Genomic DNA, 26,843 nt, shown 5'->3' with positions numbered 1-26,843 from the left:
CAAAAGGCACGTGCAAGGAAGGTGGTGGAAACACGTCACCGCACCTTGGGGGCACCTGCCGGAATCAAATTCTTCAGGTTCACCTGTCAACTGCTTTTGTTCTTTTCCAGCAACCGAAAGCTGGATGGAGGGGATGCCGGTCCCTCTAGCTGTGGTTCCCCCCAATCTTCCCCTCCCGCCCTCCCCTCCCCAGGTACCTTGACCGCCAAAAGCCAAGCGTGGGAAGAAGGCAGAAAACCCCCAGCTCCCCCGACCACTTGGTCCTGCAAATGCAGACTCCAGCACGCAGGCAAGTCTTCATAGCATTATATTAAAGTGAAACCATTTTCTTAAAAAAAAAAAAAAGGAAAGAAAAGAAAAAGGCGTGAGTGTTAGTTTTAACAAGGAGGTTACACGTTCTGGGCAGCTCAGCGCCAACCGCTGACCCAGGAAGTGCCTTGCTTCTGGGATCAGCCGGAACCTCTGCCGTCACAGGAGGAGGGGGATGGGAAAGCAGGCCTGTGCAGACGCTCTGGTGGCTGGAGATCGTCTCATCCTTGATCTCGAGGTTAGCTGAACATGGTGTTGTGCTGCTGGGTCACCCGGATGAACGTCGCCCTCCTGCTGAGCTCTTTGAGTTTGGCGGCCCCTACGTAGGTGCAGGTAGACCTCAGTCCTCCGAGTATGTCCAGAATAGTGTCCTTGACGTCCCCTTTGTAAGGCACTTCCACGGTCTTGCCCTCAGAGGCTCTGGAAGAAAAAGGGAGGTTTTTTCTTTCAATCTGGTTCTTTTCCCTTAAGAAGCCGGCCAGAAGGATTCCCAGCCGTAGCCCAAGGCACTCGGGCAGCGACACACCACCCTCCAACCCCACGCCCGCATCGGCCTTGCTGCACACGCCACGCAGGTCAGGCCAGCATCTCAGAGGAAGGCACTCCTCCTACCCAAGATGCGTGACCTCGCTGCTGGCTGCCCAGAGCCCGTCAGCAACCCTGGAAGAGTCACAGACCCGGACCGTCACCCCGGAGGGCAACGTCCTCCCCAGCAGTGTGCACTACTCCGTCCCCATCGAAAACCGGCCCCGCCTTTCCAGTCTCTGTTCATGTTGTACACACACCTCCAACTGACCCAGAGCCCCAGCATACCTACGGGACAGCGGAACAGACCTCCTGACCACTGCCCACCAGCGTCTCTCCTGCTTGCTCTCCCTGATCAACAACGGAACAAGCCCAGAGCGTCCCTCCCCAACCCCTGCCAGCTCTCCAGTCGGGGTCAGACAGAGCACCTTCACAGGGGACAAGCCGGAGAGGAGGAGGGAAGGGATGGAGAAAAGGGACAAGTCAAGCACCGCGAGGTGACGTGGAAACTTCCGCTAGTAAGGTTAGTGGCTCCACTCACACGGCCTGTTTTCCCAGGGCCCTTGTTGGGTGCCCCTGCCCCCAGGCCCCAGCTCACCACCCTGCGTCTGCACAAATCACTATGGCTGTTGTCCCGGGCGTGGCGCGGGGCTCCTGAAAGGTGGAACCAGAGCAGAACTAAGGACTTTCTCAGCACCGGAGGCTGCAGGGCTTTGGTTAGCGTCTTCTGAGTTTTCAGGGGGACACTGAGAAATTCAGAAGAGCTGGCACGTGGCACCAACACTAGAGCACATCTGTCCTTGCTGAGTCTAACACTGCTGATTCCACGTCACGTCCCCTTACTGCAAGATGGAGATACAATCCAGACTTGCTTTAGGAGGGACATTACAAGAAGGAGCTCTCCAATCCATCTAAGGGTCAGGCCGTCTGGAAATTTTAACGATTAACTAAATTCTGGAACTTTCTTTAGCTGGTCTCTTCAATTGAAAAAGTAGCATCTCTTGATCAAAAAGTTATTACCTAGAATTTCAAAAGCGTAGTAATTCTTGAGCACTGCAATCTACACCTGCGAGACTACCCTCGGGTGAAATCTAGCAACTTAAACCATCCAGCAGACCAAGGGCTGGCCTAGTTAGTGGCTGGTTTACAGCACCACGTTCACGAAGCCGGCCCCTGGCCACACCCAAGGTGACTGGCGTCACTGCACTCTATGACCAGAGACCAACACGTGCATGTGTGCCTGAAGTGATGGCCCTTTCATCTTTTAAAAGCGGTTTCCACGGCCTTCCCGAGGCTTACTGGACATCCTCCAGTTCCTCAGCATTGCTTCTTTGCAAAGTGGTGATGGCATCTTTTACAAGTCACTTATCGTTGATGCCCAAGTCTTCTCATCTGTAAAATGAAGGGCTCTGATCTGTCTCCCAAGGACAGCAAGAGAACTAAGTGGGTAATGAGTGGGAAAGAACTAGTAAAGCATAAATAACTCTGCCTTAATTAAATACAACATCAAAGACGGAGAATCATTCTCAGGAAGACATCAGGTGCTGGGAGGGAGGGAGACAGACAGAGACAGACCTAGAGAGAGAAAACACAGATGCAGCCTACAGGGCTCAGGCTGCCTCTGGATTAAGATACTTCAGCACTTTCCTTCCTTGGCTAAGATTTGAATCCAATTCTGGAACTGAGTCTTGATACTCCCAAATTTTCTGTTTTCTTTTTTGTTTAAACCCTGCTGAAATCACAGGAGAGGATTTTTTTTTCCCCAGCTCCTTGGCTTCTGTTCACCCTCGAGTCTGGTCTGGCCTTCCCTACCTACTTTTCTTAGAACCCAAAACAGATGCATCGGCTAGAGGGCAAAAAATGTCCTCCAGGCAAAGCAACTGACTGTCACGGAATCGCAACGGCTCCACTTCCGGACCAGCACATAGGAGACAGGCATGGGCCCTTGAACGGTGACACTGGTCACTGGCAAAGCATTAAATAAGCTTCTTGGCCAGAGGTCCAGGTCGGATGTGAGACAGTAAACCCCTCCCCTTCTCTCCCACAACACACTGCCTCCTCCGTCAGTCACCACACAGGAGAAAGAGGCCTTCGGAGGTGGTGTGGACGGGGCGTGTCCCTCTTGCTTGGACTGTCTGCAGTTTCCAGAATGAAGGTATAAATGTAGTCCCCTGCTCTCCTCCTTCCCACCGTGCTGTTCGCATACCACAACATCACTGATACTGAGATCCCCCCCAAAAGAGGACTGAAGTCAGCCTACCAGTACCCAAGGAACAGAGCTTCAGTGGGGGGGGGGGGGTAACCCACCCCTCCTGCCCTCCCACCCACCTGAAAATCTCAGTGGAGTTGAGCTGTGTACCTCTAGGTTGGCTCAAACCTTACACAATCCATCTGACTCCCACACCTTCACTGTAAGCTTCTGGGTGTGGAATAAGTGGTAGGAAATGGAGGTTGTCAGTGCATGGCAGGGGTCTTGAGTTTCCATCCTTCTAAGGACATCCTTCTAAGGATGCAGGGCCTCCTGTCCTATGCACAGCTTGTCATCAGTGCAAACTCTGATGAGAAGCAATGACAGACTCTGGAGCAGGGCGAGACAGTGGGTATATTCTGTCACAACGGTCTTAAAACACACGTGCACACAATTAAAATGCAAGTGGAGCGGATAAGCAGACATGAGCATCCCTTCTGCACAGTAACATAATTAAATGCCTAAAAATACTGCCTGTGTCAACTGCTTGAGCCCAGAGGCAGGGAAGAGTCCTGTGGGAGCCACTGCAGGTGACACACAGCACTCTTCCCAAAAGGCCTGACCTCTGTGAGGTGGTCTCGCCCACCCCTGTATCATATGCAGTGGGAAACCCATCTTTCTGCCTGCCACTTATAGCCTGACTCATCTCAGGCTCCACACCAGCTCTATCAGGACAAGGCCTGGAAGTCTGGAGGGTCCCCTCCGGGGCTGGTTGAACAAGAGTCATACCTACTCACACATACCCCTAGTTCCATTTCCAACTTATCCCCAAGTACTTCTGCTCTGCACTGCCTTTCTGGGGCCCCAAACACTGCAAAGCCTGGTTGGATGAAAATTATAGCTACTTTCAAAGAGGCAAGATATGTTTTCTAATCAAAGATGACACAAACAAATGGAAAGATATACCATGTTCTTGGATTGGAAAAATAAATATTGTCAAAATTACTATACTACTCAAGGTAATTTACGTATTCAGTGCAATCCCTATCAAATTACTAATGGCATTTTTCACAGAACTAGGACAAAAAAATCTTAAAATTTGTATGGAGACACAAAATAACCAAAGCAGTCTCGAGAAAGAAAAAGTTGGAGGAATCAGGCTCCCTGACTTCATAGTACGGGCACAAAAATAGAAATATAGATCAATGGAACAGGACAGAAAGCCCAGAATAAAACCACACGCCTATGGTCAATTAATCTACGACAACGGAGGCAAGACTATACAATCGAGAAAAGACAGCCTCCTCACTAAGTGGTGCTGGGAACTGGACAACTACATGTAAAAAAATGAAATTAGAACATTCTTTAGCACCATACACAAAAATAAAATGGATTAAAGACCTAAATGTAAGACCAGATACCATAAAACTCTTAGAGGAAAACACAGGCAGAACACTCTGACATAAATCACGGCAAGATCCTTTTTGACCCACCTCCTAGAGAAATGGAAATAAAAACAAAAATCAACAAATGGGACCTAATGAAACTTAAAAGCTTTTGCACAGCAAAGGAAACCATAAACAAGATGAAAGACAACCCTCAGAATGGGAGAAAATATGCAAAATATGTGACCAACAAGGGATTAATCTTCAAAATTTACAAACAGCTCATGTGGCTCAATACTGAAAAAAACAACCCAATCAAAAAATGGGCAGAAGACGTAAACAGACATTTCTCCAAAGAAGACATACAGATGGCCAAGAGGCACATGAAAAGATTCTCGACATTGCTAATTATTAGAGAAATGCAAATCAAAACTACAATGAGATATTACCTCACACCAGTCAGAATGGCCATCATCAAGAAGTCTACAAACAGTAAATGCTGGAGAGGATATGGAAGAAAGGGAACCCTCCTACACTGCTGGTGGGAATGTACATTGGTACAGCCACTATGGAGTACAGTATGGAGGTTCCTTAAGAAACTAAAAATAGAGCTACCATATGATCAAGCAATCCCACTCCTGGGCATATATCCAGAGGAAAACATGGTTCGAAAGGATACATGCACCCCCAATGTTCATTGTAGCACTGTTTACAATAGCCAAGACATGGAAGCAACCTAAATGTCCACATACTCCATAAAGAAGATGTGGAGTATATATATACAATGGAATATTACTCAGCCATTAAAAAGAATGAAATAATGCCATTTGCAGCAACATGGATGGACCTAGAGGTTATCATACTAAGTGAAGTAAGACAGAGAAAGACAAATCATATATCATGCAAATTTAAAAAAAAAGAGAATGAACTTATGGTTACCAGGAAGGAAGGGTTGGGGGTAGGGATAGGTTGGGAGTTTGGGATTGACATGTACACACTGCTATATTTAAAACACATAACCAACAAAGACCTACTGTATAGCACAGGGAACGATACTCAATATTTTGTAAAAATCTATAAGGAGAAAGAATCTGAAAAAAAATAGATGAATATGTATATATAACTGAATCACTTTGCTGTACACTTGAAACTAACACAACATTGTAAATCAACTGTACTTCAGTAAAAAAAAAAAAAAAATTAAGCCATACAGTTATTTCTTTAATTGAACATCTTAATTAAGAAATATGTATGTGTTCTAGCTCCTTCCTGTGGTACTATAATATAAACAGACTCGCAGTCTTTGAGACCCACTTCCACCCCATTTCTGTAAGGAGCCGGGGAACGCAACCTCACTGGTGACGGCGCTGCCCACCCCCGCTCCACCCACCCTCCATACCTGTACTCCGCAACCCCTCCTGCGTGTTTCTTCATCGCTGTCTCTGAGCTCATCCCATAGAACAGCTTGAGCTTCTGTCCATTCCTCTCGATCACCTCTCCAGCACACTCAGTGTGGCCCGAAAACATCCCTCCCAGCATGACAAAATCTGCTCCGGCTCCTGCACTCCGAAGTGGGGACGAAAAGAAGCAGCAGAGAAAAGAGCTCAGAGAAAATCGGCTCCGGAAAGATGCAAGTGCTACCAACTCACCCTCCCTCCTCCCGGCTGTGATCAGAGAAAAGCTCAGCCTCCCCACTTGGAAAAAAGTTAAGGGCAGAAGGGCACTGGAAGCTCCAAGCAACAAGTTAGCCTACTGAAGCTTGGGTGGCTAATAACAGTGGACAATCCTTAATGGTTATTGATGACTTCCTATCTATGACCACCTTCCACAGGTCTAACTCTCTGAAAATCAAAGAAACATTAATAATTGGGCAGCACCTCAGCATGTTGTCCAATCTCATACGTAATACAGTAACTCCTCTGCCATGTCCCCATCAGGCATCTGGTCTACCTGAAGCTCTCAGCACTCTCACACAGTGTAGATATGAAGGGACCTCAGAACAGACGGAACCTCCTGCACTAGAGCTTGGGCGTGAAGGAGAGGAACCTGTAAGTGTGTATGTCATACACATACACACACACATATGTGTGTGTACATCCTGTAAAACTCTACCCGCACCTCTGCTGTGATAAACATTTGACTTCCAGAGTAAACAATACCCCATAGTAATCACCAAATGACATGAAACTTCCAGGATAGGTACACAGGAGACGGGGGTGTTGAAACTGCCTTCGTAGGTTACGTTGGATCAGGACCACGGATAGTTGGAACGGGGTGGGGCTAACTCACTGCTGTGTCCTCAGTGTTTATTATAGCACATGGCACATGGGAGATGGGCAGTAACTAGTTAGGAAAGTGAAAGGCACACGTGGAAGAAACAGAAACAGTCACTATTCCCCATCCTCAGCGAGTCCTACTGAGGGTTTATATTCAGAATAGGAGGACATCAGCGTACAGATGCTGTTAAGTAATCACGATGAAGGACAAGGAGAAGCAAACACAGGATCCTCTGAAACGTGACCTTGACTGCTTCCATCTGGTCACTTAAATATTTACAAGAGGACTTTGGGGTGTGCATCAGGTGTTCCAGTCCCTTCCGTCCAGCATTACGGAAGGCAGGGGCTACAGGGCTGGCCCCTGGGCCTGGCAATCAGGCAACCAAGGCCCAGGACCTCTCTACTTGGCAGCAAGCTTTGCAGACTCTTCCCTGCAGGGTCCCTAACACGACTGCTGGCTCCTTGACCGCCCCCCTGCCGTGATTATAAGGGGGCAGAGGACAACTGGTGTCTGGCCAGGCCTCCCAAAAACCACAACCCCAGGGGCAGATGTAAACAGCAGGAACACAGAGCACAGATCCACTCAAACAATGCTTTGAAGCGGCTTCCAATTATTTTCCTTTCTGAACACTCTCGTGTCCCTTCCTAACCAGCATTTTGCCCCGACCTGGTCCCTCTCCCTCCACAGGCGTGGCTGCATTTCCTGGGGGAGCGCGAGGAGGGAAAGCTGCCGGAGTGGGAGTCCAGACACCACTTGGGCAGGGTGCACCGTGTGCCCTATCACAAGGGAGCCCGAGACAGAACACCCATCAGTAATAAGTACACGCAGCACAAAAATCAACAGTAGAGATGTCCCTGCCAGCACACATGGCCTCACCTCACAGGTGGGGTTCCCCAGCTGTGCGGCAGCTCAGAGCACAGCACGCAGAGATGCTGGACCTCCCAGTGCCTCCCCAAGAAAACACCTGGCTGGGGCGCCGTGGCCCAGCCCTGCGGGGTCACAGCCAGACGCTGCCGCCCCTGGTGCGACACAGACTCCTCAGCCTGTGGTGAGGAGCTGCATCTAGGGCTCCCGTCCCTCCCTCAGGAGTCCCCCACGTTAGGCTCTGAAGACCCCCTCGCTGAAGTTTCGGTGTCTCAGACCCGATACAGTCCTCTTCCTCGGGTACCCTGAGCCTTCCCAGTGGTGATTTCTGGGCTATGACTTCACCCACTCCTGGCCCACAGGGCAACACCCCTCCATCTATCCCTGGGCACTCGGCCTGCTCTGCCACCAACCGGAACCAAACTGATGCCAGGATCTGGGCCAATCAGGGGCTGAAATCGGCGGAGAGGAAACTCAGGATTGGCCCTGAACTTCCTAACGTGTCTGCCACCTCCTTCCGGCACCCCTGCAGGGAGCTCCCTCCCCTCCCCCTCTGTGGCCTCTTACCAAAGGCTTTGGCGACATCTCCTGGACACGTGCAGCCTCCATCCTTCAAAAAGGAAAAAGCAAAGAGAGGCTGTCAGTGGGAGCCTGGCCGGCCGTCCCCCTCCCCTGGGGGCACTCGATGGCATCTGCCGGTCCAGCCCCCTCCTCCCACCCCTGCCTGCAGCCAAGCACACAACCCTCAGGGCCAAGGCCCGACGCTCCCCTCACCACCGCACCTTCTGGTCCCCAGGCCCCGTCAGTCCGGTCTCAGGTCTGCACACCCACTGCCTGTCCCCCTCCCCACCCCGATCCCGGGCACCTGCACCCCTCCTGGGATGCAGAAGCAGGAACTGCTGAGCGGGCAGGGCGCAGGGGCTGGACCTCATCCTCTGCCAGCCCCTGCTCAACACGCCTGGCCACTGGCCAGCCACATAACCATCATTCAGTGGCATCGTTCCCCCGCTGCTCGGTGTGAAGTGACGTTTATTTAGCACAAAAGCGGAAGTACTTTATGAGCCAGAGAGGACACTGAATTCGCTCCTTTATACTTCCAGACACTCCACGTGTCTCTTAGTCACCTTCCTGTACGGTATCCAGTTACCTCCAAGTCAAACATGCATTCCTGACACCCACTGGACCCACACAGGACCCTACACTGGTTCAGTGCCTGGTAGGGTTGCCCGACACCTTGGGCTGCCCGGCACGGTTTGGCCGTGGGGCTTATGTTTCAACACCAGGGACCCAGTACAAAGGTACTAGGACACAGACCCATTGTGTTTTCTTACAAGCACAAGAGGCACAAAATAACCAGGCTGCTTACCTCCTATTGGCAATGTGGCCCGTGTGAGGTCCGAGGAGGAAAAGGCCAGAGAGGTGGCCTGGGGTAGCAGCCTGCCCAGCAGGGAGAGGCAAGAAGCAGAGGCACCGGAAGCCGGGGCAGTGCTCGGGGCCGGCGTGATGTGACAGAGCCCAGAACGGGTCTCGGAGGGAAGTGCCTGTCCCCAGGAGGGGGGACACATTTTGGGAAGGACACAGAAGACCCAGGCCACCCGGGCTACCTTGTGTGATGATGGCAGGAAGGTGCGTGCGGCCCTGGAGTTGGAGGGCGTCTCTGTGGAACTGGGACAAATCACTTTACAAATAGCATCTCCGGCTGAGGACGTGGGTCTCTGTGACTCAATCCTTTTCCGACATGCTTTTAGCCCTGTCCCTCCGGAAGCTAGACCTCAAAATACTGCTTCCTTGCAATTCTGATCAAAAAGCAGGTGTGAAGGCTCAATCGCTGGCTTTTATGAATATTTACTGACAGCAATTATCTCCTCCTTGATCAAGTACATTATTCACCTGTGGCTTCCCTGACCCTGGAGGGCCACGGGTTCATGAGCAATTGTTTCAGAGGCAGAGTCTCTCCACAGAAGGTACCTGGCCAAGGCCCTTCACGTGAAGGCAGTCAAGGCTCTGTGGATCCTGCTGGTGCTTCAAATCTCCAGCATATTTACTTTCTCTTTCAAAGGTGCAACCCCTCCATGCCCTTCACTTGACCTGCCATTATTTTTAAAGTGCTTTATCTTTTTATCTAAACCAGTTCTTCACAATAGGGTTTCAAACTTATAACCTCAAAAGATTAAATAAACTCATGCTCCCAATAAAAAGGTCCCTAACATGATCTGACTTTAAAAAAAGTGTACTCGGGGCTTCCCTGGTGGCGCAGTGGTTGGGAGTCCGCCTGCTGATGCAGGGGGCGCGGGTTCGTGCCACGGAGCGGCTGGGCCCGTGGGCTGTGGCCACTGGGCCTGCGCGTCCGGAGCCTGTGCTCCACAACGGGACAGGCCACAACAGTGAGAGGCCCACGTGCCGCAAAAAAAAAAAAAAAAAAAAAAGTTACTCACGTGCACACACACGCACCAAAGTGTGTCCTTAAGTCTTCTGCTCACTCACTAGTGAGTGATTAGCTCGTGACTACTAGGGTGGCTCGTGCTGGCTTCTGAAAATGCCACACTCATGTAGTCAGCGATGAGGCCTGACTCAGAAAGTCTGTGCTCTTGGGGCCCCAAGAAAATGAGGTCTCCTCCCAGGATGGGCCAAAATGTCCACAGTTAATAGGACTTTGTGATGTGCCACAGAGAGGAAGCCATACATAGGGCCTTGTCTGTTCATTGTGCTGTGGTGGGATTTATGAAATATAATGCAGAGCAAACGCGCAGGACTGCAGTTTAACCCAATGCAACCCAACGTCACATAACGCTTTACGGCCAAGGAGTCCTCTCCCTACTACCATTTATAGGTAATTTCCAAAAGTGGTTAAAGCATCCTTTCATGTTCTCAGGAGGCAGAGCAGTATGGGGAAACCTCTGCAATCAGACACGCTTACTTTCATACACGAACATGCGTAGCTGCACGGAGTTTTTAAAAAACAACATGCAAATATTCCAAGGGTTACTTGTTTTCCAAGAGTGTTAACATATTTTAGTAGAAAAGTCAGCATGCAGTGGGCAGAGGGAATTGGAATCAAGCACTGGCTACGAACAAGGGATTGTTACAAACTTCATTTTTCTGTTCAAACACCACAAGAACCTGAAGCTGATATTTTATAGGTGGGGAAAGACAAAGAGGGAGACTCAGAAAGGTTGAGTGACTTGCCCAAGGTCACACAGCTATAATAATGGAAGAACGAGACTAGAACCCTACTTAAGAGTAAACTCTGAAAACGTCTAGCAGCATACATATAAAAACATTAGCAGTGGTTATCTTAAGATGGCTTTTCTATAGAAGCAAAAATAAAGAAACGGGACCTAATCAAACTTGTAAGCTTTTGCACAGCAAAGGAAACCATAAACAAAACAAAAAAACCTACGGACTGGGAAAGGATATTTGCAAATGATGCAACCAACAAGGGCTTAATTTTCAAAATATACAAACAGCTCATACAACTCCATAACAAAAAAACAAACACCCCAATCAAAAAAATGGGCAAAAGACCTAAATAAACATTTCTCCAAAGACATACAGATGGCCAACAGGCACATGAAAAGATGCTCATCATCGCTAATTATTAGAGGAATCCAAATCAAAACTACAGTGAGGGGCTTCCCTGGTGGCGCAGTGGTTGAGAGTCCGCCTGCCGATGCAGGGGACGTGGGTTCGTGCCCCCGTTTGGGAAGATCCCACATGCCGCGGAGTGGCTGGGTCCGTGAGCCATGGCCGCTGAGCCTGCGCGTCTGGAGCCTGTGCTCCGCAATGGGAGAGGCCACAACAGTGAGAGGCCCGCGTACCGCAAAAACAAACAAACAAACAAAAACAAAAAAAAACTACAGTGAGGTATCACCTCACACAGGTCAGAATGGCCACCATCAAAAAGTCTACAAATAACGAATGCTGGAGAGGGTGTGGAGGAAAGGGAACCCTCCTACACTGCTGGTGGGAATGTAAATTGGTGCAGCCACTATAGAAAACACTATGGCAGTTCCTTTAAAACTAAAAATAGAGTTACCATATGGTCCAGAAATTCCACTCCTGGGCATATATGCAGACAAAACTCTAATTTGAAAAGATACATTCACCCCTATGTTCACAGCAGCACTATTCACAATAGCCAAGACATGGAAACAACCTAAATGTCCATCGACACATGAATGGATAAAAAAGATGTGGTACACATACACAATGGAATACTCCTCAGCCATAAAAAAGAATGAAACAATGCCATTCTCAGCAACATGGATGGACCTAGAGATTATCATACTAAGTGAAGTCAGAAAGAGAAAGACAAATACCATATCATATGACTTATATGTGGAATCTAAAATATGCCACAAATGAACGTATCTATGAAACAGACTCACAGATACAGAGAACAGACTTATGGTTGCCAAGAAGGAGGGGGATGAAGAGTTTGGGATTAATTAGCAGATGCAAACTATTATGTATAAATGGATAAACAACAAGGTCCTACTGTACAGCACAGGAAACTATATCCAACATCCTGTGATAAACCATAATAGAAAAGAATATGAAAAAGAATATATATATGTATAACTGAATCACATTGCTATACAGCAGAAATTAACACAACATTGTAAATCAACTACACTTTAGTAAAATAAATTTTTTGAAAAAGATGGCATTTCCAGTAATCTTTATTTCCTTTATATTTCTAACTTTTTCTAGGCTAAACCTTTTTGGTTGGGGAATTCCTCAAGCCTCAAAATAAATTATTTGAATGACTTTGTTTAGGCGTTTCCAAATAATGGTCTAACCGTTTCCTAAACAACTACATTAAATCAACAAAATAAGAAATTTGCCAATCAATCTTCCCTTCTTTGCAGAGGGTCAGTGAGTGGATGAGAGCCCTACTGACTGGGTGTAGACAAGGAGGGGGTCAGGGGTAACTCTGAATCAGCTTGACCTCTATCATTCCCTCCTCAAACTAGAGAAGCACGCTCTCTAGGTCTTTATAAAATGCACTGGTTAAAATTTTGGCCTTGAGTAAAGAGACAATAGTGATCCCAGCCAACCTCATCACAGGACCTTTTTTTAGGTCCTGTGAAGCACTACAAAGTCCAAGCCATTCCGGGTATCAGTGGACAATGAACTCATCTGGTTGTTCCAATCCCTCCCCTTCCTAAGGGTTCACTGGGTTCTGACTCTGATCCCTTCACTTGAAGACATTCTTGGGGACCCTGCGGGGAAAAGGTGAGCTATAAACACAGGTTAAGCTGAAGTCCCCCAAAGCAGTGTGATGGGAAAGGAGCAGACCCGGGATGCTGGGCCAACCCTGCATTCTCGGTGACTTCAGCCAGCCCTTCACCCTCGGAGTCTCCACACTTTCTAAATGAGGGTGGTCAAGGGAAGGAGTGGAACACGGGAGATGAACAGACCTCGGTTTGAGAGCTGGCTCTGCCCCCCACCAGCAGTGTGATGCTGAACAAGTTACTTTAGGTCTCAAAGCTTCAGTCTCCTCACTGGATGTGAGAGTTAATTTTAGGCGTCAACTGGGCCATGGAGTGACATTTGGTCAAAAAATTGTCCTGGATGTTTCTGTGAGGGTGTTTTGGGGATGACAGTAACACATGAATCAGCAGACTGAGTAAAGCAGATTGCCCTCCCTAATGTGGGTGGGCCTCACCTAATCACCTGAAGGCTTGAATAGAACAAAAAGGCTGAGATTTCCCCAAGTGAGAGAATTCTTCCTGACTGACTGCCTTAGAACTGGGACCCTGGACGCTGACTCCAACAGAAACACTGGCTCTCTCTGGTTCTCAGGCCTTCAGACTCAGACTGGAATCACACCATCGGCTCTCCTAGGTCTCCAGCTTGCCAACCCACCTGCAGATCTTGAGACTTCTCAGCCCCATCATTGCATGAACCAATTCCTTCTAATAAATCTATATCTACACACACGCACACACACACCCTATTGGTTCTGTTTCTCTAGAGAACCCTAATACACCTGTCCAACGAAGAGAACAGCTACCTAATACCTAGATTGTTCCAAGGATTAGAGATTATAGGTGTACCGTGCCCAAAAGACAGCAGCTGCTCAATACATGTCAGCCATTACTTCCTCTAATGCTGTTTCCACCTTTAAAATGCTCTCCTTTGTGTCATGTCCCTAGCAGATGACAAGACAAAATGAACTGGTCACACCTTAATCTTCACCTACCCAGGAGGTGTCCTGGATTTCTCAGTCCTCTGCCTCTCAGAAGCCCACGTGGACCACAGTTCACGTCCAGCCTCTTGGGTGTAACCGACCCCCTGCTGTGGCTTCCTTCTGAACTTCAGTAGCACAGACATGCTAATTCAGCAACGAAAGTGTAAAATGAGACAGCTGGAAGGAAACTGGACAAGGTGGCAGGATCCTAACAGTTGATGGGTTTCCAGTGGGTTTAGGACTCTTGGCAAGTGGGAGAAACCTGCTTGTGAAACTCCATTAGACAAAGGGACAGTGAGAAAAACAGCTGCTTTGAACCCCAAGACACTCAGCTGCTGGTCAGAAGGAATGAACTGACGTCAAGGGTGCAGAACCTATATAAGTCTGTGAACTCACAGGGTCTGCACTACAGACTGAACTTCTAACTCCATCTAGGAAAGCTCTGGCCATCAATGGAAAAATAAGAACCTTGGAGCATCCGTATCACCAGCCTGGGCTGTCACTGTTCCTGAGAAATTCACAGAAGCTGTTCCCTGGGTGCCAGCAGACAGCTCTGGCTCTGGTACACGGACCCAACCTGTGTGTACCGACCCTCGACTCTAGAAGCCAGTGGTTCTCAAATTTGGGAGCACATCTGAAGTACCTAGAGGGCTTCTTAAAAGATTCCTGGGCCTCACCTTCAGAGTTTGATTCAGTAGGTCTGAGACGAGGCCCAAGAACTTCTAACAAGTCCTCAGTTGATAATGATACTCCAGGTCTGGGCACACACTTAGAGAACTGCTGACATAAGCTGTAAAATGATGGTGGGTAAGGAGATCCCAAGTTGATTTTCAGAGTCACTTGTGGTGCAAGCAGAGCCTCCACCCCTACTCCCCAGATGGTCCTATAAACTAAGCAACTGGGAAATTTCTAGAAAGACACAAGTATGGGATCTCAGAATAAGTTCATAGTAAAACTTCATTAATTTGACCTCCACTGATTCAGAAATGGTGGCCACTCAAGGAAGATATATACGGTCTAAATTGTTATTAAGACACTTGATGGTGAATGGAGACTTATAACTAATTACATATGGTGCTCTGGAGGGCAAACTATGAAGAGTCTAATTCAACAGGATGGGGTCCAGGAACGTCTATGGTGAAAAGTCTCCCTGGTGAATGTCATGCAGCCGGCCCAAGACGAGGCTACGGCGAGCATTTGAGAACCATATCGGAGGACAGTGCTGTTTGGTGACTCCAGTGAGTTCAATCACCACACTCTGTAAAGGTAGGATGATGGCTCTATGTCAGCCTTTTACACATGAGTTGTTCAATAAATGGGTTTTAATTTGTTCATTGGAGCAAAAGCTAAAAGGAAAAGATATTAATTGGAAGGTCTTAGAACTCTGTCAGCAGCCAATAAATCTTCGGTCACTTATTCCACCTTCTAGCACACAGTAGATGCTCAATGAATACGTGCTGACTGAATGGGTGGATGGATGGATGGATGGAAAGTCTGGATGAAGAACTAGAAGGAGCACAGGAAGTGTGCGCTGGACCACGAGTCAAAGAACTAGATCTTCCTTTTGGTTGTAACAAGGCACGTGCTGGGAAGCAATGGCTGCAGGGCTCCGATGCCATAGTAAGACTCAAATGAGATGGTGCACATAGGGATTTTTAAAGAGTATTATACCCTCAAAGCAGGTCCGGAAATCAAATCTCACCAGCTGAAATGCTGAGCCAAAATCAACAAGCGATCATTCCACCAGGATATGTAATTTACTACATCTGGATTTTTACAAAATAATCTGTCAGTTACTTAATGTGGGAGCGCGGCTTAGCAACTAGACCAGTGAAAAGGTCTGAAGATTTAATTTACTCTATTCAATGTGAGTTCATTGTTACAGCACCACTAAAAATACACCACCACTTCAGAATTTATATATATATATTAAATATACAGAATTTAATTATATATAATATACATGTATGTATGTATCACCCACATAAGTGGAAGCCATAGCTCTGTCCAAGTTCATCCAGTTATATCTGACATGTTCTGTCCTATTCTGAGCATCTCATCTAGAAGGGAAGAGACGTGGTAACTATGTGAATGACGGTCATGTCGATAAAGGTGGAGTAGAATAACAGATAAATGGAGGATTAACTTGACATTCAGTCCTTGACAGTTAGTGGCTGAGTACTGAGGTGCTGTACTTCCAGAAGCTTCATGATCACTGACTCTGCTTCTGCGCTCATCTCCTTCCCATACATTTCTCCACCCACAAAAATCTAACTTCTGCCCCCAACATCCTACTCAATCTGCCCTCACTACGGTAACCGGTGACAGCATCTGACACCACTGCAGATGTGATTAGCGAAAATGAGGTCACCCTGGAGTAGAATGGGCCTCTAATCCAAAATGACGGATGTTCTTATAAAAAGGAGAAATTTGGACACAAAGGCAAACCTGCACACAGGGAGGACACCACGTAAAAACTGGAGCTCTGGTGCCATAAGCCAAGAACTACCAGAAGCTTGGGAGGCCCGGAACAGAGCCTTCCCTGGAGGCTTCATGGCCTGCTGACGCCTTATTCTTGGACTTCTGGCCTCCAGGATTGTGAGACAATATATTTCTCATGTTTGAGCCACCCAGTCTGAGGCACTTTGTTACGGCAGCCCTAGCAAGCTAACACGTGGCCCTCTCACTTTCTCAAAGCTCCCCACGTATCCCCCCGTCATGCTATCCACCACCTCGAGCTGAATCCATAGGGAGTAGGGTCGACTGTCACCAAATGCCGTGACCATGTGCCTGGCTCACTCCCGAGCCCACAGGATGCCAACAAGGTGAAGGGCAGCCAGGGAGCAGGGGCCTTCCCCAGATGCTCCCAGACCCTTCCACCAGCCCCACTTGGACACTTACCGAGATGATGTGCCCCTTCAGGCCGTGGGCTGAGTCTGCGCACTCGATCACAGCACTCAGCTGCGGGTACCCCACTCCCGTCTTGGTGCGGGTGGTACACACGGAACCTGGATGGAGGAAGAGGGAGACCCCAAAGAGAGATGGTTATGAACGAGCAGAACGGGATACAAAACGAACCTCCATCACCGTCACACAGCCCTGCCCCAATTTTCTGGGGGTGAACTTTCCACAGTGGCGGGAGGGGAGCCATGGGGCTGCCCCACAGCTCAATGGAGGTGGCCACCATCTGGCCTTAGGTCCCTTCAGGGCCTCATCACCGTCATCTGCTATTGTCCAGGACACTCCACCCTACACCTTGTCACTCTCTTCTATGACATCAGCTCCCACTTACTGACCCTCCATCCTTAAACTCCATTCTTTCCCACCTTCCTTCACTTTCCACGCAACCACAAGGGAACTTCAGATGCCTCCCATGACCTTGAGCCTCCCTGACCTTCAACCTTTGTCAAATTACTAACTTCTCTAAGCCTCGGTACCTCGCTTGTAAAATGAAAATAAAAGCACTAACCTCATAGGGCTGTGAGGGAGATTAAATGACAAGAGGGATGAAAATTGCCCAGCCTTGCAATAAGCCCCTGAGAAAAGGGAGCCGCACTCAGGGCATTCCTGCAGCCTCCCTCTGACTCGGCTCTGTCCTCTCCATGCCCCAGCCTCCCGGCCCCCACCCGCTCGTGGCCCATCTCCCACCCAGTCCAGCCAGGACTCTGAGGTCAGCTTCCATTGCAGAACTCACAGCAGCCACCTGGATGCTTTCATCCCCTAGACCTCTGCCCTCCCCAGTCAACTCCAGTCCTGGCTGACTGCCTGCAGGGTATTAGTCCAGGGAGGTCCACTCTGAGTCACGCCAAGAGCACGGGCCTCTCCAGCACAGGGCCCCTTGCTCAAGTCTCCCCCTCCCTCCCAGCAGGCGAGCACCTGCCCCGAGACCACCTGGATCAAGCTCCGGACTGTCTCCCCTGCTCTGCCCGCTCTCTCCTCCTGCCCCTACTCGGCAGGCTCCAGCCACACTGCCCTTTCAGCTCCTCCCACCTCGGGGATCCTCTGTACAGGGTGTTCTCTCTGTGGAGCACTCCCCTCTGCACCAACCCCCTGGTCCAGCCAACCCTTTCTCATCTTTCAGGCTTCATCTTAAATGTCACTGCCGCAGGGAAGTTGTTCATCACAGCCCTCATTTCAAAAACAGCATTTAAATCATTATTTGCGTAAGAACCGAGGATCTGTTTTCTCTGCTGGAGGGTAAGCTCCCTGGATATTCAGTGTGGTCAATCCAGTGCTGAGAACAGAGCCTGGAACATAATAAGGGCGCTATAAATAGTCACAGAAAGAATGCGTGAACTCGAGAATGAATGAGTCACCCACGTCCCTGTCTCTACGGCTTCACCACTCACTCACTCAGTCCCTCCTGCAGGTCTGGTGGTGTCGCCTCTGGGGTGCCCTGTCCCAGTGTAAATGCTGGGCGCGAACTCCTCCCTCCCACCGAACCCTCGGGCGAGGCTCCCCACCACCACCAGTGGCTTCTCAGCTTCCCACAGACCCCCCCCCCGGGGGGAGGGGGGTGTCTTTAGGGACAGGACTGGAGAACCACGGCTACACCCTGAGGCCTGGCTCCAGCAGGGAAACCAGGACTGGGGAGCCACCTTCTCCAGCATCGGGCTGCAGGGCACAATACGGGCCACTCACTACCGTGGGGCCAATGACCTTCTCTCCTGACCAAGGCACCCCTGTCCCAGGCACACACTGTGCGAGGCACAACTGGAGTTGTATAACCTCTGGTTCTGGCTCAGAATTCGCTTTTCTCCTTTCCCACTCATCTGCCAGACCCTCAGCGGAGGGCAGGGGCCCAGCTGCAGTGGCCTGGAGCTCTGTACAGGCGAGGGCCAAGGCGTGGGAGTGGTCTTAAGCCCCAGGTTGAAAGGAGAAACTGGGTACCAGCCCAGAGCAGGGGGTGGGGCGAGGGGTGCATTTTTAATGCTTTTTCCCAAGTGCCAGGAGTTGTTCCATAATGAACCTTTTTTAATCCTGTCATCTAGACAGTACCCAGTGTTTTCATGCTGAAGAATTCGTGAAACGTAAGCATCCCCTCCAATAAATTTACTGAAGCGGCTCCAATACATCAGGCTCAAAGAAAGCCTCTTACTCCCTTCAGTCACGCCTGTTCTAAACAGACAGCCTGGGAGGCACACAGCGACAGTGGAAGGACAATAAATCTTCCGGGCAAAGAGACTGCATGTATAGAGGACGTTTGGGAAGGAAACGAGGGCGGCTGAATGCTCAAGATTACATCAAGAACGGCTCTGAGCGCCGAGAAGACCACTTCCACACCTCACATCCTGTACACCCACCCAGCACGATGGCAGCTAGGAGACAATTAAATAGGTGACCGGTGTGTGCTCTGCTTTGGGGGAAAAGAGCCTTCCCGGCCTGTTATCAGCCTAGTCGACCCTATTACAAGCCTAATCTATTACAGCCCATTCTAGGCGGGCAGAGCGCCCTGTAAGCAGGAACTGGGCTTTATCCTCTCTGACTTTTCAATAATGACAGACACCCAGTAAAGACCAAAGTGAAAGCTCGGGGCCTTTCACAAGCGTACAGGGCTCCCCCTCCCCAAGAGTCTCTTCATGTCCACCCTAGTTCCTCAAGGCTGACAATGGTGCCAGGTCACAACACAACGATGTCTTCTGCATCCTGGCAGTGCTTTCCCAAAGACTCTTCTCATACTGGTTTATTATTTGCTTCCTTTTTTGGTAGTGTCTTCCGGGGAGACGATACCTATAAAAAATCTTTGCTACTTTTTATTCCCGGATGAAAATGTGTATCTCAGGACTTCGCTGGCAGCCCAGTGGTTAGGGCTCCACACTCCCACTCCACGGGGCATGGCTTCACTCCCTGGTCAGGGAGCTAAGAGCCTGCATCCCGCACAGCACGGCCAAAAATGAATACATAAAATATGCGTTTCTTTAAAAAAAAAAATGTGTATCTCATTCTTTCCTTCTCTTCAGTTTTAGTGTTTGGTTAATAATGGATGTGCAAGGAGGAATTTTACAATGTGACAATGAAAACATTAAAAATATGGAAGCTCATGCTCCTGTCTGGCCAAAAGGCAAGGCCAGCGTCAAGCGGCCCCAAGAGAAAACGGAAGCGCCCAGTATAGGATAGAAAGGTTCCTCCTCGTTCCTCAGTTCAAAATGCCAATGGCAATCCTGGGAGAGAAGGCCCAGGAGGGTGCTGCAAAATCTGAGACGGAGATGTACCAGGGGAGGAGCCAGAGATGAGAACCGCCTAAGCCACAGGTCAAGTTCGAACGTGACCTCACAGCTGCATGCCTATTTGCAACGTTTGGGGTCCCTCGAACATTCACATAGACTTGCCCCCATGGATTCTCCACCCTTCACCTTCCTCTTCAAGGTGAATGGGATCATTCGTGAGACCTCATTCTTTTCTTCCCCGTTAATGTTCTGAAACCAAGAGCTCATTCAAACCACATTCAAGTTCATTCAGAACCTCCCCAGAGGCATCAGAAAGCAGCTCAATGAGACTTCTATTCAGGAGCCTCTTCTGATCAGAAGCTCAGTGATAACTTCCAAAAGAAATGTGCTTTAAACTTGAGGATGGATCATTCATGGGGTACCTTCTGGGCACCTCCGGTCCCTCCAAGCCCCAGATCCCAATTCTCGCCCCCCTCCGCCCACAGCCCCTGCTGTGCTCCCAGCAAGTCTTACCTGGTCCAACGCCCACTTTGATTATATCTGCTCCTGAAAGAATAAGCTCTTCCACCATCTCTCCCGTCACCACGTTCCCTGCCTGGGACAGAAAGAATACAGCTCGAGATCATGAACTACTCCTGGTGGAACAAAGATAAGTGACGGAGGAACCCCACATAAGGAGGGGCATGTTCTGAAGCCACCAGGCAGCCGGGGGACAAAAGAGAAAATGGGAGAAAACAATGGACCAATCCCTGAATAGACTTTCAGTCTGAAATTGGTGGGCTAGAGTTTTCTCCAGGTTTCCTTTCTTCTCTTTTAACAAGAACACAGAATTGGACACCCGGGGCTACCTCTGGGTGAGCTGATAGCATGAGGAACTACAGAATTACATGACTTTAGAACTCCAAGAGACCTTAGACTATCTAGGTCAGGGCTTGTTGAATCTATCAGTGATGGACAAAACAAAATCTTCCAGAGAACCTAAATACATAAAATAAGCAATGAAACACTGTCTCTGCTGATTAAAATCTTTATTGTTCACAGTCTGTAAACCCCCTGAGGAACGTCTATGGAACCCAGGATTAGAGAACTACTGGTCACCTCACAGTTGGGAAAATACCTGGGTATCCCACTCTAGGGTTAGTGGTTCCCACCGAGATATGAAAGGGCAGACAAACCCAACAGCGCTGGAACGTACATCATTTGCAGAACAACATGAAGCTGTGGTCCTAATAAACACACAAGCCAGGAAGTGGCAGAATCTAAAAACCAGAAGGATGCATCTGGTTTGAAAATAGTGTATGTTCTTTCACCGCAGGAGTCTGGGAACACAAAAATAGCCCTTTTTATTACAACTCACTGCCCTGTGGATCCTTCAGCTGGTACATAGGATACTTGGCAAGATGCCTGTTCAAATTTTCACAACTATGCAAAGTCTTATTTTGGGAAATGCATCCCTAACTTGTGCGACTGATTCTTTGGCATTGAAGCCCCAAGTGTCTTTTCGCTGAATTGATTCCCAGAGGGAATTTCTTTCTCCACCTAGACAAAGAGACTTTTAACTTTGTATAAAAGGATCTTGGAAAAGGACAACGAGGAGGGCTCAAAGCTACTTTAATTCCAACAGCATCTGATAATGGAAAATGACAGACAGCCCAGAAATAGGACTGGAACATAGGAGAATATAGTACATGATAAAGATGGCCTTACATGTCATTGAGGAAAGAACAGTATTTCAATAGACAGAGGTGGGGAAAGGGATCTTTTGGAAAAAGATACAGATTATTACTCATACCTTTCACCAAAATAAGGTTCAAATGGATTAATGAGTTAAATTAAAAGTTGTCTCCCAGATTTAGAAGAAAACTTTGAATACTTGTAATAAGCAGAAAACAAAATATATATATATATATATAGATCCATCTATATGAAAATTAAAAACCTGTGTACATATAAACACACACACTCATACGTATAATCAACAAAACTAATAAGCAACCTGGTGGAGAAAAATATCTGCAATTATGACCAAGAGTCACTAACATTACAAGAGCTCTTCCAAATCTACAAGAAAAATGCTACCACCTCACAGAGTAACTGCCAAAGGACATGAACAAACTAATGAAAGAAATAAAAGTGGCCACAAACATAGGGAAAGTGTTCAACCTCACTAGTAACCAAACTTAAACGAAGACACCAGCGAGGTACCACTTTTCACTTAAATTATCAATGATTATAAAGACTAAACACTGAAGAGAAAACAGACGCTCATTCTCTGCCGGTAGAATGTCTACTCCAGAACAAGTTTTCCCAGAAAACAATTTGTCCATGTAGAGAAATGCAAATGTATATATATCCTTTGATCCAATAACTTCCAGGATTTTCTCTCAAGGCAGTAATCACAAATGAGGTCAAATATTTAACTACAAAGATGTATTATTTGTAACAGTGCAAACCTGCAAATATAGTCCCCAAAATGGGAATGGTTCGACAATCTATGGCCCATCCACGTGATGTTTTCTTTTTTTTTTTTAATTAATTAATTTATTTATTTATGGCTGTGTTGGGTCTTTGTTTCTGTGCGAGGGCTTTCTCTAGTTGCGGCAAGCGGGGGCCACTCTTCATCGCGGTGCGCGGGCCTCTCACTATCGCGGCCTCTCTTGTTGCGGAGCACAGGCTCCAGAGGCGCAGGCTCAGTAATTGTGGCTCACGGGCCCAGTTGCTCCACGGCATGTGGGATCTTCCCAAGACCAGGGCTTGAACCCGTGTCCCCTGCATTGGCAGGCAGATTCTCAACCACTGCGCCACCAGGGAAGCCCCATGTGATGTTTTCAAGATTGGTTTGATGCCATGGGAAAATGCTTAAATGCTTTCAGTGTAATGTTAGGGGAAACAGAAAGAAATAGTAAGATCTCAATTTTGTTAGACAAACATAGTATAGATGAAAACATACACCAAAATGCTGACAAATTACGTCTAGATGAAGGAATATTCTGACTGTTATTAATCATTCTTCTTTACAATTTCCTGGATTTGACAGTAGAAATTGTATTACTTTTATAATTGTGATTGGTTTTTTTAGGGTGTTTTTCCTTAAGCACAGGACCAGCATGAACTCTGAACCTCAAAAAGAACTTAGTAGGGGACTTCCCTGGTTGCTCAGAGTCCTCCTGCCAACGTAGGGGACACAGGTGCGAACCCTGGCCTGGGAAGATCCCACATGCCGCAGAGCAACTAAGCCCATGCGCCACAACTACTGAGCCTGTGCTCTAGAGCCCGCGAGCCACAACTATCGAAGCCCATGCGCCTACAGCCCGTGCTCCCCAACAAGAGAAGCCACCGCAATGAGAAGCCCGCACACCGCAACTAACAGTAGCCCCCACTCGCCGCAATTAGAGAAAGCCCGAACGCAGCAACGAAGACCTAACGCAGCCAAAAATAAATAAATTTTAAAAGAAAAAAAAGAACTTAGGAACCCAAGAAGCAAGATGCCCTCATTCTTCCTCCCTGGTTGACTTGCTAAAAATTCAAAATATATTTTAAAAATAAAATTAAAGTTAATTATAAAAATAAGTTAAAATAAAACACTTAAAAGAAGCTACTCTAAGCTCCCTACAAGGTTTCATTTTCATTGTGGATCCCCCCTCCCAAACCTGATGCCTCCTACAAACCATTTGGTTTTAAAAGGGCCTACTTCACACCAAATAAATTAATTCAAATCAGCTCAGGATGAACATACCAGGTACAACCGTATGAGGTCAAAGTAGGTTTAAAAGCATGGAGGAAGCTGATGCTATTTTAAGAGCCCAGAAGCTCCCCCAGGTGTCCTCGTGTCCCCTGAACCGCCTGCGGGATCCTGAACCAGTGGTCAGACGCAGTCACGGCAGAGGGCTGAGCGTGGAAAAACCCAGAGTGATTACAAAAGCCTTCCAGCCTGAGGCCCACACAACAAGAATGCAGACGACCAGGAGGGGATGGAGAGTGTTCACTTGCAGGAACAAAATCTGTCTGTTCAAGTTTGAAACCAAGAAGGGCAAAAATAAGGGCAGAAAGGAAAAGACAAATTCAGAAATGAGAGTGCCCAAGGGAGCGCCGTTGGGCTCCGGGGAAAGCCCAGCCCATGGCCCAGGCAGCCTGCGGGCTCCGGGTGGGGGAAGCTGGCAGGGGGTGATTAGCAAGGAGTCAGCTTATCTTGGCTGAAGCAGCTCCTGTGGGCAGCGGATACCAGAGGCTCAGAACGTGACATCCGGCTCAGTCATGACCGGGCAGCCAGGACAACAGAAGTTACAGACCCTCAGCTGGGCCCCAAAGAAGGCAAGGGGAGATTTCCGCTAGGCAACCCCTCTTCCTGGGGAGGCCAAGCACTGTCCAGGCGCCCCTCTGGCTCGTCCATGTCCAAGACAGGTATGAGGGTCCAGGCAAAAGGCATGAAAAGGGACAAAACAAACCTTTCAAGTACTTCTGTAGCATTTTAAAAAGTCCTCTGGGCAAGAACCAGCCCCAAGTCCTCCAGCTTTCCTTTAGACCCAGACATCTATAGCAAAATAAGTTCAGAAAGCCCTGGGGTTGAATGATGGCCCTCCCACTCGCCATGAAATTTTAAGAAAATAGCTTCAACTTTAAGTCTGCATATATCCTGCTATAAAGGGGGACTGATCAGACCCACCCATCGTTGTCACTGTAAGGTTTATAAAGGAAGTTCAATAACCATCTCCAGAACTTTTTCATCACCCGAAACTGAAATTTCATACCCATGAAACGATAACTTCTCTACCCACTTTCTACCAGCTCCTCTGAGGCCTTTTGCCAAGAAAAATCCTCTCTGCAGAATGATCTAAGGCAGAGGTCAGCAGGCTAGATCTGGCCTGGGGGCCAACACCTGATAGAAGGTGCTGGAACATTAATGCCAGAGCCTTCTCCCATGCCCACGAAGGTGTCCCTTTACCTACCCATGCAACCAGGGACTAGGAGATGCTATCAGGGCAATAACCACCTTGCACGGCACAAGAAACTGAGTTTACCGTATGACTCTCAGAGACAAACATCGGCTGAATCTCTGCGGCCTGTCATAGCTTCTGCCGCAGTTTCAGTTCACACCAGTTCCAGAAAGAGGGTGAAAACAAAATCCAGGTAGCTCGGCCTGAGAGGGCCCTTGTGCTTCAAGGAGGTACGTTCAGCTGCCCATGGCTGACACCTGTGAGGAACACTGAAGGGCGTCCGCCTCTCGGGAAGAGGCACAGAGCAGGCAGGGCCTCCACAGGGCTCAGAACCTTGTCTGACCACGACAGCTGGAGAAAGAACCCAGGCAGGTGCCTGAGCCGCTGGCCACACATGGAAATGCCAAGGACGTGCCAGTGGCTAGCTGGGGATCGGCCAATGGTGGCTGAGTTGACATTCCCCAGGGGAGCAGAGCTAGTCTCATCTGAACAGATTAGGTGTCACGGGCCTATGTCCTCGGGACCAGATCAGAAAGAGCCGCCAGGGACTTCCCTGGCGGTCCAGTGTTTAAGATTTCGCCTTCCAATGCAGGGGGTGTGGGTTCGATCCCTGGTCAGGAAACTAAGATCCCACATGCCTTGAGGCCAAAAAACCAAAACATAAAAACAGAAGCAATATTGTAACAAATTCAATAAGGACTTTAAAAATGGTCCACATCAAAAGAATCTTTAAAAAAAAAAAAAAAAAAAGAGCAAGCCACCAGCACAAAGGCACTTCCCAGACCCAAGGTAGGGACCTCTGCATAACAATGAGCCTGAGCTGGCAGGTGGCCTGGCTGCAGCATGGTATAAAGGAGAGATGCCAGGCCCTGGCGACAGGCGCTGGACCCCAGGCCCACCTCGCACTGGCTGCGTGACCCTCAAAACTCTCTCGACCCAAGATGAAGTTTCCCATCAATTTAAAGTACAATAGGTGCCTTTATCTTACACAGGACAAGTTATTATTAAAAGAGAAGAGCCTGGTCCACGCTAGTGCCTTTTTTCCACAGTACCTGGAATACACCCAAGAACACATCATTCCCTTTCCTCTCTGAAAGCCACCAGGCAAAGGCCCAGAGGACTTTTCACACTCTTCTCACACCCAGCATCTTCACAGGACCCTTTTCTGCCAATGACATTTTCTAAAAATCCCCGCTTCCCCCCTCTCGACCTGTGGCAGTGCTTGCCTTAGGTGAAAGACAAGAAAAAAGGCTCCACGTAAATCCAGGATGTGCTGGGCACCAGAAGCAACAAGCCGTCGCCCCTGATGCAGACACCCAGGAATCGCCAGCCTCTACCAACAACACTTCTGAGCTGCGCTTCCGTTCACTGCAGTGTAACCATCACAATAGCACTCAGCACCTGTGTTATATACCTTTCAGTTTCCAAACACTAGACAAATGCATCCTCCCAATGCCTCCCAGAGCCATGAGAGAAATCACCTTTCTAAAAACCAAGGACATAGGAGTACCAGAGGTTTCCAAGTGAATCACAGATCTCAGGGGTCAGTGCAGGCAAAGCACAGCTGAGGAAGAAACACCTACCTCGCCAACCAACGAGGGAAACCAACACGAACAACGAGAACATATTCCCTGGGCAGCCGGCAGGCGCTGCAGAGGCCCCTGCCATTGGTGGCTGCCCGGGGGTCCTTGGGAACTCTGCGTCAATCTCCCCCTCCCTGCCTCACTCCCCACACCCCAGCAACCCCCAGGCCCTGCACTGGCCACCATGCCCTTTCCCTGCCCCGCCAGTCCACACCCTTCCTGCACCGCCCGTCTCCCTGGGGCCTAGTGGAAGGAGGGAGCTTCATCACTAAAGTTAACAAGGACAGAGCATGTTAACAGGTCTCCAGAGCCTGGACTTTGAATTCTGACCAACCTGACCTCAAATCCCAGCTCTGCCACTCAACGTGGGTATGACCTTGTGCAAATCCCACAGCCAAAGAATCAGGAATTAGGA

At 48.6% G+C, this 26,843-nt stretch overlaps 1 protein-coding gene across 3 annotated transcripts in view; it reads right to left on the bottom strand.

Annotated features, from left to right (window-relative positions):
- Nucleotides 1-290: 290 nt before the first annotated feature.
- The window catches only part of GMPR (guanosine monophosphate reductase), a 74,952-nt gene continuing 48,399 nt past the window's right edge, over nucleotides 291-26,843 (bottom strand). For all 3 annotated transcript variants that reach the window (XM_073810388.1, XM_073810389.1, XM_019944964.3), the window contains 5 exons: nucleotides 20,425-20,506; nucleotides 16,646-16,752; nucleotides 8,116-8,158; nucleotides 5,807-5,966; nucleotides 291-729 (listed from right to left, as the gene is read on the bottom strand). In XM_073810388.1, coding sequence (XP_073666489.1) covers nucleotides 549-729; nucleotides 5,807-5,966; nucleotides 8,116-8,158; nucleotides 16,646-16,752; nucleotides 20,425-20,506 — 573 coding nt within the window. In that variant the 3' untranslated portion in view covers nucleotides 291-548. The remainder of the gene's footprint in view (nucleotides 730-5,806; nucleotides 5,967-8,115; nucleotides 8,159-16,645; nucleotides 16,753-20,424; nucleotides 20,507-26,843) is intronic.

Source organism: Tursiops truncatus, chromosome 10, assembly GCF_011762595.2.
Source record: "Tursiops truncatus isolate mTurTru1 chromosome 10, mTurTru1.mat.Y, whole genome shotgun sequence".
Classification (NCBI taxonomy): Eukaryota; Metazoa; Chordata; class Mammalia; order Artiodactyla; family Delphinidae; genus Tursiops; species Tursiops truncatus.
Note: the sequence above shows the minus strand (reverse complement) of the source record. Positions and strands in the feature narration are given on the sequence as shown.